This window comes from Malus domestica, chromosome 13 (genome assembly GCF_042453785.1).
Source record: "Malus domestica chromosome 13, GDT2T_hap1".
In the NCBI taxonomy this organism is placed as follows: Eukaryota; Viridiplantae; Streptophyta; class Magnoliopsida; order Rosales; family Rosaceae; genus Malus; species Malus domestica.
The window spans coordinates 9845765-9858357 of NC_091673.1; the positions used below are offsets into that span (position 1 = coordinate 9845765).

The 12593-nt window shown below is 34.7% G+C and overlaps 1 protein-coding gene and 1 pseudogene across 1 annotated transcript; one reads left to right on the plus strand and one right to left on the minus strand.

Annotated features, from left to right (window-relative positions):
• The first annotated feature begins 834 nt into the window (after positions 1-834).
• Positions 835-7034, plus strand: LOC103452507 (potassium transporter 5-like). The gene is made up of 9 exons (XM_008392007.4): positions 835-1098; positions 3170-3395; positions 3559-3807; positions 4148-4186; positions 4528-4788; positions 4887-4939; positions 5195-5309; positions 5393-5647; positions 5746-7034. The coding sequence occupies exons 1-9, from the start codon at positions 931-933 to the stop codon at positions 6747-6749; spliced, it is 2370 nt and encodes a 789-aa protein (XP_008390229.2). The 5' UTR covers positions 835-930; the 3' UTR covers positions 6750-7034.
• A 3117-nt stretch (positions 7035-10151) lies between these two features.
• On the minus strand, positions 10152-12400 carry LOC103452536 (E3 ubiquitin-protein ligase At1g63170-like; annotated as a pseudogene).
• Between the last annotated feature and the right edge of the window lie 193 nt (positions 12401-12593).

The following is a 12593-nucleotide window of genomic DNA, read 5'->3' on the forward strand; positions in this document are numbered from 1 at the left end:
TCCAATAGTGCATGATTATCAAAAGGTAGGGAGACCAAATTTCTAAACCAAATTTTGTAAATCAAATGATGTGGAAGTTGATGATTGGATTATTACTTAAGTGTTGATTAACGTTCTTATTTTCTATTGGTGACACATTACTTGGTCTGCAAGTTTAGTTTAAACATTTCGTCTCCTAGCCTTACCCTTATCAAAATGGTATATCCAGGACTTTTTTTAGTACATCGATTTTTTACACTAAGGGGAGGGGGAGTTCGGTAAAGCCACATAATGGGCAGCTTAATTTGATATCGAATTCGCCCTCTACGAGATTCGAACCTAAGACCTCTCACTTTCAAGTGAAGAAGAATACCACAAAACCTTAGTACTGAATGACGGTATATCCATGAATTATTATCCAAATATACATGTTAGGGGTGTGATATCCACACACACCATTTTACTTCTCACACACCTTTTAAATTTTCGGCCGTCGGATTGGATGAATTGAATAAGATCTAACGAACATAAATTATCAAGGGGTGTGTGAGAAGTAAAATAAAGTGTGTGAATAGCACACCCCTACATGTTAATCGTAATTGGCGGCAACACAAACTAATTGCCACAAAAGACAAAAACATTAGTGCATAAAAAATTACTATAAAATACGAGAATATGCGAGTTAGTCACTCCAACAACGTACGGTATGCACTTAAAAGAAACAACGTGCGGTGGAAAACCTAAAAAAATTATAATTAAAACAATAATGATTTAATTGACACGTCTACAAGAATCAATTCGCCGGTTGATGAAGAACAAATAAATAAATCAAGGTAAGACGTCAGAAGTACAATCAGTGTCCCAACCGTGTTTGATTTTGCCTATAAAACGAAAGGCAGTGAGTTTGTAGACGGACAAGTACAGAAAGAGTCGTAGAAAAACAGAGAGGAGATGGCGGAGAAAGTGGTGAGCTTGAAAGAGGAAGAGACAGAAGAAGCAAAAGAAATAACGAACCAGCAACTGAAGGAGAGAAAAGTGTCATGGGCAAAGTTGCGCCGTGTCGACTCTCTCAATTTGGAGGCCGGAAGGGTTTCCATGAATGGAAGGCATGGCTCACAGGTCAGTCTAGATTATTAGATACCATGTATGCATATTGCATGCGTTTCGTACTTTTAGTTACTTGAAATATTTGTACCATCTTCCATCTCTGACAAAGCGGACAAGTCCGATAAGATAAGTTGAAATTCATCAACAATCTGAAGCCTACTAGAAAATTTTAAAAATCTCAAAAGTGTAATTGGTAGTATGAATAAGATTACAATCTAAAGGCCAATTTGACTTATTTATAAGGAAAAATTTGGTACCGGTCTATGATTGGCTAAAATTTTAGATTGAAACTTTATTAATGTGAATACTTTGATTAAATGATAAAATGTTAAATTTCAGTATTAATTAAGAAATTTAATAACCAATATTATGAAATCCTTCTTGAAATCACGCAAATATTAATACAAAATAGTGATTTTTTTAATTTTTTTTCCTCATGTTCACAAAAAAAAAATGAATATATATGTACAAATTAAAACTAAAAAGAAAATTGGTTACAACAAATTAAGAATGGGTACATATAAAAAGAAATATATGATGCCAAAATTTAAGCATGAATATAAATATATTAAATATAACGTTTTTGATAATAAATGGGTCTATTTAGAAATAGTCTAATAATTATTATTGTAAAATTTAATTATGCTGACATGTAAATATTTATTATTGAAATAATGACATGGATAAAAACCAAACAAATAAAAAATTAAAAAAGAGTAATGTTTCAATAAATGAAATGGGAAAAAATAGGGATATAAACCTAATTTCTCCTATTTAAAATGTAACATAACTTTAGAAATCTAAGAGTATCAATAGGAAATAAATAAAACAAATAGTTAAATACCAAAAACATCCTAGAATATTGAAATCGTTGAAATCTGTCCACATTCTAACTAGGCTTGTTGCATAGCAACTTGTCTTGTAGATATCGTTATTGAAAAAAGTTGAGGTTCCATCATAAAACCAATTGGCAATATAATAAGTAGTCTAATTACTTATAAGCTCATGCAAGATTTTTTTTTTTTTTCGATATGAGATTCTTACTCTCAACCGTCGTTGTTTTCGAAACCATATATTACAGACCTAAATCTAACACTCCAAACAAAAACTAGCTACTTCAATCCAAACAACTCAAAAAGTCCAAAATATCCAATTTTGGGATCTGACATCAGCAAATAACCTTTTAAGTCAATTAACTTTTAAATTACCAATTATCCAATTATTTTTCTTGATTGATCACTGCTTTATTTTTATTGCATGCAAAATACCCCCAATTTATGGGCTACTACAATCTCAACTGTCCATGTATGGTATTGCCTTGTAATGTAAAAAAATAGTACACCGTGTGATATAGCATCAACGAAATATAGAGTACGACAAGTGATCAGATAGCATGGTACAAATCATTTTTTTTTTTTTTTTGGGGGGGGTTGTCCGTGGGCGCGCCACAAATCAGTTTTTATATTTAGAAAATTGATTTTCTTAGCATTTTAAAATCTTCCTTTCTAAATATAAAGGGCTAATGCTATGAAGACTAAATGATATGTCATCAATAAGAAATGAGCACGTTTATCAATACTTAAGTAATAATTCAATCATCAACTTACACTTCATTTAATTTACAAAATTTTGTCAACAAATTTAGTCTCTCTAACATTACTCAATATAAAAATTTGGAGTAAAATGAGATATTCCGATTGTCAATAATAACATCCTAAAAAACAATAGTTTTCAATTTTATCATATAATAATCAATAAAGTTATAGTTTTAAAGGGTTTTTTTTTCTTCGCATGTTTGGTTGTTTAAGATTGAATTACTTTGGATTATTTAGTGAAGGTTATCTTTGTGCTTTTTTACTTATAATTAATGACATTTGTAAACTTGCAAACAGTGAGTGCTAAATTTTGTTTTAATTTAAGTGATTGTTTTTTAACTTCAATGCATTGTTCTACTTTTTTTTAAAACTATCTTAAGGAGTGACCTTTTATAAATTTTGCACAGAGCTCCGAAAATCTCAGAGATGGTCCTGGTACAAATAGTAAGACTTCTTGAAATTTATACTTTGATCCACTTTTGTTGCAGGTAAATAACTGGCATAGAACGTTGAGTTTGGCATTTCAGAGCATTGGGATTGTGTATGGGGACATAGGAACGTCGCCGCTCTATGTGTATGAGAGCACTTTCACTGATGGTATTGACAACAATGACGACATTATAGGGGTACTATCTCTCATTATCTATACCATAGCGCTCCTGCCTCTACTTAAGTATGTCTTCATCGTGCTATGGGCTAATGACAACGGTGATGGTAAGATTGATAAGCATCAAGTTTAATATCTATCTGATGTGGAAGTGTTTCATTTTTTTTTACATATTCAACGTCTTAAATCTCATTCATATATGATACCACATTTAACTTAATGAACATATCATTAATGACCTTGACAAACTGATTAAGCATTAATCTGTAGGAGGGACATTTGCATTGTATTCCTTGATGTGCCGACATGCAAAGGTGAGCTTAACTCCAAATAACCAACCAGAAGACAGGGAGCTATCAAACTACAAACTTGAAACACCATCCAACGAGTTAAAACGATCCCAAACCATCAAGAAGAAGCTCGAGAATAGTAAAATTGCCAAATACAGCCTTTTCCTTGTCACCATTATGGGAACTTCAATGGTTATTGGAGATGGGGTTCTTACTCCTTGCATTTCAGGTAATTAACTAGTATTTAAATTGGCACACAACATGGACTTCCTTACTTATTGAACAATTAATTATTAGTTATACCCTTATTTATAATTTTATATACATAATAGTATATTGGTAACTAACTGTACAAATACATATATATATTTGGGGTATGTTATCCACACATCCTATTTTACTTCTCACACACCTCTTGATAATTTATGTCCGTTGATCTTCTTCAATTCATCTGATCTGAATAGGCCGAAAATTAAAAAGGTGTGTGAGAAGTAAAATATGGTGTGTGGATATCACATCCCTATATATTTTCCTACAAGAGTTGACCTAAAGGTTTAATTTGCGTGCAGTCCTTTCTGCTGTGAGCGGGATCAAATCATTAGGCACAGGTAATGTGAATTTAATGTGCCAAAAATCATATAACTCGGTTAAAATATAGGAAAACTAATGAAAAGAATTTGAAAACTTTGAGTTTTAATGATAAAGATAAAATAAAGGGTAAAGTGAATAGTACCAGGATTGACTTTTTAGTGTAAAAATGTGGTTTTTCGTTAAAATGAATAGTACTAGGTGTTTTTCGTTAAAGTTCCTTTAAAATATTTATCCCTGCATTAATATCTTGTGTAATAAAAAAATTAAAAAAAATCATATATACAAGTCTTAGAGGGTTCCCATTTATTTTCTGTTAGCAGTTTCAGACACTTGCTAACATCGACTTGGAACAATCCAGATACTGTCGTGGGGATTTCTATAGTAATCTTGATCATACTCTTTTCTGCTCAAAGATTTGGCACTGACAAAGTGGGATTCACCTTCGCACCTATTATCCTTGTGTGGTTCTTGTTCATCGGTGGCATCGGACTTTACAACTTATTCAAACATGACGTTGGTGTATTACGTGCTTTCAATCCAAAATATATCATCGATTTCTTTAGACGAAATGGGAAAAGGGGATGGATTTCCCTTGGGGGAATATTCCTCTGCATTACTGGTAAATATATATTTATTATTAACCCCTTTTATATATTTTTAAATTACCTAATCTCCTTGTGAATATATGGATTTAACTAATTACATAAATTAAACTAGGGACCGAGGCCATGTTTGCTGATCTGGGTCACTTCACCGTCAAGGCTATCCAAGTAAGTATTACCTTGTACGCTTTAATTTTTTCATAATGCGTGGATTGATTCTTTTATAAAGTTTTTTTTTATTATTTATGAATTAGGTGGATCTGATATTGGTTTCTCCAAAAAAAAAAAAAAAACTAAATTTTAAGTTAGAGATGAATAATTTTAAGAGTAGAGAACGACAATGTCCAAAATACGTATAGGAAAATAATTAACCAGTAGAGAACTGTAGGTAACCAACATTGTTGCACCATAATACGTTTTCAGGTGAGTTTCTCTTGCATCACATTTCCTGCATTAGTACTTGCATATAGTGGGCAAGCAGCGTTCCTCAGAAAGTTCCCAGGGAAGGTGGACCAGACATTCTATGACTCAATACCAGGTGATTATAGTTATCCATATCTTGTGGTTACACGGATTGAACGATTATTTAGTTAAATAACTTCACTGGTATGTAATATGCAGACCCTTTGTACTGGCCAACGTTCGTTGTGGCGGTAGCAGCTGCCATCATTGCCAGCCAAGCTATGATATCTGGAGCATTTTCAATTATCTCTCAATCCCTGAGTTTGGGTTGTTTTCCAAGAGTTAAGGTTGTTCATACCTCTGCTAAGTATGAGGGCCAAGTATACATACCTGAGATCAACTACATACTCATGGTTGCTTGTGTAATTGTCACTGCAGCCTTTAAGACCACAGAAAAAATTGGTAATGCATATGGTAAGCACAAAACGTACATTATCTGAAGTAGATAGCTAGTGTACTAACATTTAAGTTGTACAACAGAAAATTTATGACATATAACTTTCGTGATGCAGGAATTGCAGTGGTCAGTGTAATGGTGATCACAACATGTTTGCTTACTCTAATAATGTTGGTGATATGGAAGACTAGCATATGGTTGATTGGTCTGTTCTTTGTGGTGTTCTTTTGTGTCGAGGTGGTTTATGCATCTGCGGTGATGTACAAATTCGTTCAAGGCGGTTTCCTTCCTCTGGTCTTTTCTTTTTTCCTTATGGTAATCATGGGGATTTGGCATTATGTGCACCATCAAAGATACATGTTCGAGCTCAAGAATAAGGTTTCTAGTGAATACATGAAACAATTGGCCTCTAACCCCAACATAAACCGTGTGCCAGGAATTGGACTTCTATATTCTGAGCTTGTGCAAGGTATTCCCCCTATATTTTCTCACTTTGTTAACAACATACCGTCCATCCACTCTGTTATAGTGATTGTGTCGGTCAAGCCTATTCCATTCAGCAAAGTCGCATTGGAGGAAAGGTTTCTATTTCGACAGTTGGAGCCAAGAGATTACCGAATATTCCGTTGTGTCGCCAGGTATGGTTATAATGATAGAATGGGGGAACCCAAAGAGTTTGAGGAACAACTAGTTGAGCATTTGAAAGAATTTATCCGCCATGAGCACTTCGCACATGAAGGAGAAATAACAAACGAGGCTGTTTCAACTGGACAGTCATCTAACGCGGAAGAATCAGCTGAACAAGTTAACCAACCTCGTGGTTCATCAGGGCGCATTCTATCATTTAATACTGCCGGATCAACATCTAACGGAATAGTCTCTGCACCCGTCAAAGGAGCTGTGGAGGAAATGCAGTTCGTTCAAGAGGCTATGGAGAAAGGCATAGTTTATCTGCTGGGACAGACGGAAGTGGTGGCAGAAGCAAACTCGTCATTGTTCAAGAGGATAGTGGTCAATCATGTCTACAGTTTCTTGAGGAAAAACTTTAGGCAAGGGGAGCAAGTCATGAGAATCCCACGGAGTAGGCTTCTCAGGGTTGGAATGACCTATGAAATATGAGATCACAGTGTGTGTGTGAATCTGTGATCTCAAATGAACAAACAAGATTGCCTAATGTATGGCCCTGATACGAACTATAATTAAGTGATTAGCTTCATGACTATTAGGGGTTCAATTCTGAATTATTAGGCTTATTCGTGTTTTAGTAAAGTTTGTTATAATGGCGAGCTGGCAAGAGTCAGTCATAACTTGTATAAGACACTAGCTTGGAGTGTTGTTGGTATGAGAAATATTTTACAAAAGAAATTAAATACAAAAATATATTGGAGCTCTGCTTCTTCTCTCTTTCTTTTTCTTCCTTCCACCCCATTTCTGTGTATCGGTTAAGGTTGAATAAGGACTGACATTTGGATCATATCAGGCACGACACCAATTCAAAAGCAATGTTGTTCATGCATGCCATTGGATTAGCCATGAAATTGTTGTGAGCAGTTTGGTTTATGTATATGTGTAAATCTTTCCACTTGATGAAGATATAATTAAGTTTTTAGTCCAAGTACTTCAAAGTAGATTTCTTATAAAAAATAAAATAAAAAAAGAAGCACAAAATATGGCCCTATGCCACACCAAAACTTGACTAACATCAAAACCATGAAGTCAAACAAACATATTGACATTCCACAAAATCCCATATTATGTTCATCCTTACCACTTCGGGCTGGACCCATAGGCTTAAAAAATCCAGCCTTCACTTTGCCCTAAGATTTTATTACTCAATTTGTCATTGGTCGGTTCTCTAAATTTTTTAGAGCTGGTTCGGTATGGGATCTCAAATCGAAAATGGTATCCCAAATCTCAAACCGAAAATTTTTGGGACGAGATTCTAAAAACCAAAAGGGGTGTGATATCCACACATCCCTTTTTACTTCTCACACACCCTTCTAAGTTTCAGCCGTTAGATCGAGTGAATTGAAGAAAATCAAAAGGTAGAAATTAACAAGGGGTGTGTGAGAAATAAAAAAAGGGTGTGTGGATAGCAAACCTCAAACCAAAATCGAACTGAAATTTCAATATTCTCGAATTTTGGGATTTCCGAATATTTTTCGTGTTTTTTGTACAGTTCAGTATTTCCCAAATCTCCTACGCGGATTGTCGTTTTGAAAGCTCTGATTATTGTATCGGCTCTCTGTGCTTGGCTGCAAGTTCCGATTTCACATAGAGAGTTCGAAGAGGAGGCGAAGGGGCTCGGTTCTGCTAGCTTCGAGGAGGAAATAAACGAATTATAGAAGAACCATATGATTAAAAACCCCAAATTTCAAATGAAATGTAACACGAAATTGAAAACCCCCCAATCCAAAACCCTAGAATTCAAATGCCCAAATTAAAAATGAATTGAAGCCACAAACAGACTTTACCACATCAAGATTACGTGATGAAGACAAGAAGATTACCTTAATGAAGAGAGAAGTAGAAGGAAGCAAAGGTGGCTGTATTGATTATCGAATGCAAAGGAAGTTGTCAAATGCAAAAAGGAAATGGAAGACTGGATGTAGTGTGAAGGTAAGGGGGAGAGAGTGAAAGAGTGGAGGTCGAGAGAGAGAGTTAAGGAGTGAAGGTCGGGTTTGGGCAGACAGTTTCAAACTCAGATACAGACTGAAAGTGAAGGTGAGGTCGCTGAGAGATTTTGGGTTTCATTTTGAATGAACGGCTGATATTAATTCTCAACCAATCCAACAGTCTATAATATCTAAAACTACATTTATTTTAACTTCGGTTCGGTTTGGGATTACCGAAAAAGTCAGATTGTGAGACCGATTCTTGTACCGAATGGTTCGAGATCGGTACCAAAATTTTCGGGATTTTCAGTTTGGGATTTTTTCGAGTCTATTTCGAGATTTTTTTAGTATAGTTCAGAATTTTCGGTATTTTTTTCCACCCCTAAAAATTTTCATGGGATCCTTCCTTCCTATTAAGTTGCACAGTAAAAGCATACGATATTTGGCATGTCACACGATAATCTTTCAATTCATATTGAGAAACAATACAGAGTACCGTTGTCTCTGTAAGTCTTTTCCAGCCTTCAGAATGGATGGATAACCATGATTACCACCAGTTGTCTCCCTTTTCTTAAAAAAATAAATAAATAAATAAAAACAAGAGAGAACAAATGAGTAATGTATTTGAATTTACGTTAAATTAATAGTTTAATATAATTTTTGGACTCCAAACATACTACGCTCACTTCATGCCACTAATCGCACATGTTTCGGAGTATGCAAATTGTTTTTTTTTTAATCGTACGCCCAATTTATCTCTGGAAGACTGGAACATATCTATTTAGGGTTTTGGGTTTACTTTTAATTCCTTTTGATTTTCTACTTTTAGAAACATCAATGGCATTTCATTACCGAGAAAGAACCAAAATACAACAAAAGCTTGACCGCCCACCGCATAAGAGATTCTTCCAACAACAAATATGATATGAGGTCTGAGGGCTCCTCAAACAAGTTACAAGAAAGTACCGTATGAAAAGCATAGCAAGCTAAATGATCGACGACACTATTGATATGATGACACATATATATGGGTAGAAAAAGCTTCTATTCATGGATTCTTATTAACAATGATTCAATGAAACCAACTTGTGAGGAAATGATGCCCAGTATGGAGAGAGAAAGATATTATTAGTAAAAAATTTAGATTTCACCAAATACTATAAATTTTTTTCAATGGACAACAAGGCTAATTTTTTACTATGAAAACTAGAAAATATTCATATATTGAATGTAAATGAAATAACTAGATATAGAACATTTCAAATAGTTAAAAGAAAGAAAAAAATCACTTTTGAAATGACTACATGCAACCAATACTTTAAAATCCATGAATATCTTCCTTTTCTTATTATATCATCCAATCATATAAAAACACTTTGCGCGACGAAGGTCATTCGTCGTGCAAAGTCAAAAAAACATCGCGCAAAAATTAGCCCAACGAACCTTCGTCGCGCACCAACCGTCGCGCAAGGACAGTGACAGAAGGGTTTGTGCGACGCAAAACCTACGTTGCGCAAAGACATTTTGCACAACGAAGATCCTACGTCGCGCAAAGTGTCTTTGCGCGAAGTTAAGACCACCTGCGTCGCGCAAACCCTTGTTTTTTCTTTTCTTTTTTATGGTAAAAATATTTTTTATTTAAATTTTTATAAATATTATAATTAAATTCTAAACAATAATTAATAAATCAAGAAAAAGTATTTAATTATAAAATATATGAAAATGTACATACAAAATGTGCAAACAAAAAAGAAAAAACTACAACAACTAGTCCTCTAGGATCGATACATCAGGCTACTTGGTATCGTCCAATGCCAAGCTTTGCATAACATTACACTAAGTCCCCGAGCAAGGATTTTATGTAATTCCGCAGTGTGCCCGGCATTTGTCTTTATTTAGAAGAATTCTACACTTCCCCTTGGTTCTGGCTGCTACTCTTCAAGATATTGTACTTGTAGAGAGGATAGGTAGTGTTGATAAAAAGCCACTTGTTGATGTAGAAACAGTGAAAATGGTGGGCACAAGGAAGTTGCCTTAGTTCCACTCCATCATCATAACAAGAAAGGCAGATGCAGCACTCCTGTAAATCACAATGATCATCATTCAAATGTAACAAGAATCTCTTGACTGCTCCAAAGATTTCGTTAGTCCACACATTGCATTTGAATACAAAACAAATCCAATTATATAACCGGTCAAGTAGAAAACGTTCCTCCTTAACTACCGGAACTCAAGAGAGTAAAGAAGAGAATGAGCCAAAAGTCAACAGCCCCTTACCGCATCCTCCTAAGAAAGAACATGTTCGATGGGTGAATCTGTTCCACATTCAGTCATTACTCCACCTTGTACATCACCGGCAACTTTCTCATTGGCAACTTTTCTAAATCTAAATTTTGAAAGTTGTTCGATGTCTTCCTTAGATGCTCCATCCTGTTTCAATAACAGGTCAAACAAATATACAAGGGAATGAGAAAATAAGGCATCAATATTCTATATAATTCTTCCAACTACACTCCATTAAATTTATAAACAATGAGGAGGCAAACTAATAAGAGTAAACAACACTTCCAAGTTTTAGTTACAACAACAAAACATCAAGCACTGTCCCATCAAATTTTTTTGTCAGGCCCATTAAGTTTGATGCAACTAAAAGAGCCAGAACAAATTAAATGAAACGAATTAGTATAACAATAATAAATCTTTCATCCTGAAGTGCTCCAAGGGAAACTACTATACATCAATTTTTCCAACCCTTTTTTATCAATAGAAATAGAACCATGTAATTCAACTATCTATCAATACTATCAAATTTAAGAGGATATACTAGATATTTCTGAGGAGATGAAAGTTTAGCAGTGAATGGGAGAAGGGTATGGTTTGATTTAGTGCAGCCTATTTTACCAACACGGGAACTCACCCGTTTAGTTGAGCTCATGAAGGCTATAAACAAACTTCTATACAAAACATCACTTGCCAACCCACCCCAGATAAAGTTATGCTAAACCGGAATCAAGCCCATCTTAGTTGAGTTCCATTTTAGAGTCCAAATCTTCCTACTGAAAATCTTGATACATTGATATTTCCGTTCAAACTAACAAGATTTGACTAATTTTTGTTATTGTCAAATAACTGGTAAATAAATTTTGCTATTGTAGAAACATATAGAACTTGTCAGTTTCCGGTTTCATTTTTCAACCAGTAATACATCAATATTCACCGAACAGACAAAATGATAATGATAGAAGACACTGATAGTTATGGATGTTTGTACCATACTTGACCAATCCTGAAACTACTAAGCACCGGTCAACGGTATACTGTCAAGGACCCAGAAGAGTTTCCCTCCAATCAAGAGGCCAATCACAGCGCGACACATGTCGACATTAGAACCAATCATAGCGTGACACGTGTCAACATCAGAAGCCAATCACAACACGACACGTGTCAATGTCAGAATGAAACTAGAAACTCTCTTCTATAAATATAGATCATTCTCTCACAATATTTTCTAATGTCATTTGTACTAAATCATTCACTAGTATTCACTAAAGGAGAGTTTGAACCTATGTACTAGTGTAAACCCTTCACAATTAATGAGAACTCATCTACTCCGTGGAAGTAGCCAATCTGGGTGAACCACATACATCTTGTGTTTGCTTCCCTACCCCTATCCATTTACATACTTATCCACACTAGTGACCGAAGCAATCTAGCTAAGGTCATAAACTTAACATTTTTTTTTGTACCAAAGTCCTCACTGATTTTGTGCATCAACAATGAACATGAAAACCAACACACCCCCACACACAAAAAATAGAGATTACTGGGGATGAGAACTACCTGATCTATGATAGCATATAAAAGTGAAAAAATGCACGAAAGACAGCAACAAACTGCGATACCAATCATACATGCCAGTGTAACACAGAAAACAACAAAAAACACATCAAAACCCAGGAAAATTATACATAACCTGCAGACAAAGCCACATTGCCATAGTTAGGAGTTTATCCTTGATTTTCAAATAAATAGATGAGAGAAAGAGATAAAGAGCAAAAAGCAGTAAAGCTGAGGGGAAGCGCGTGCTAAAGATTGACCACCTGCCGATACCCAATAGAACCCAATGATCCACCAGAAGTTGAAGGGATGAGATTTTTAAAACGAATAAAAACCCTAATTCAATCCCCATTTCAAAATTAAAACCCTAATTCCCATTCACAAATTTTTAAACCTTAAAATACATCCCATGCCCTACTAATTTATCCCAAATTAAAACCCTAAATTATAAAATTCATCTCAATTCACAATCAAATTCCTTAATTTCACAATTTCATAATTTGTAATTAGA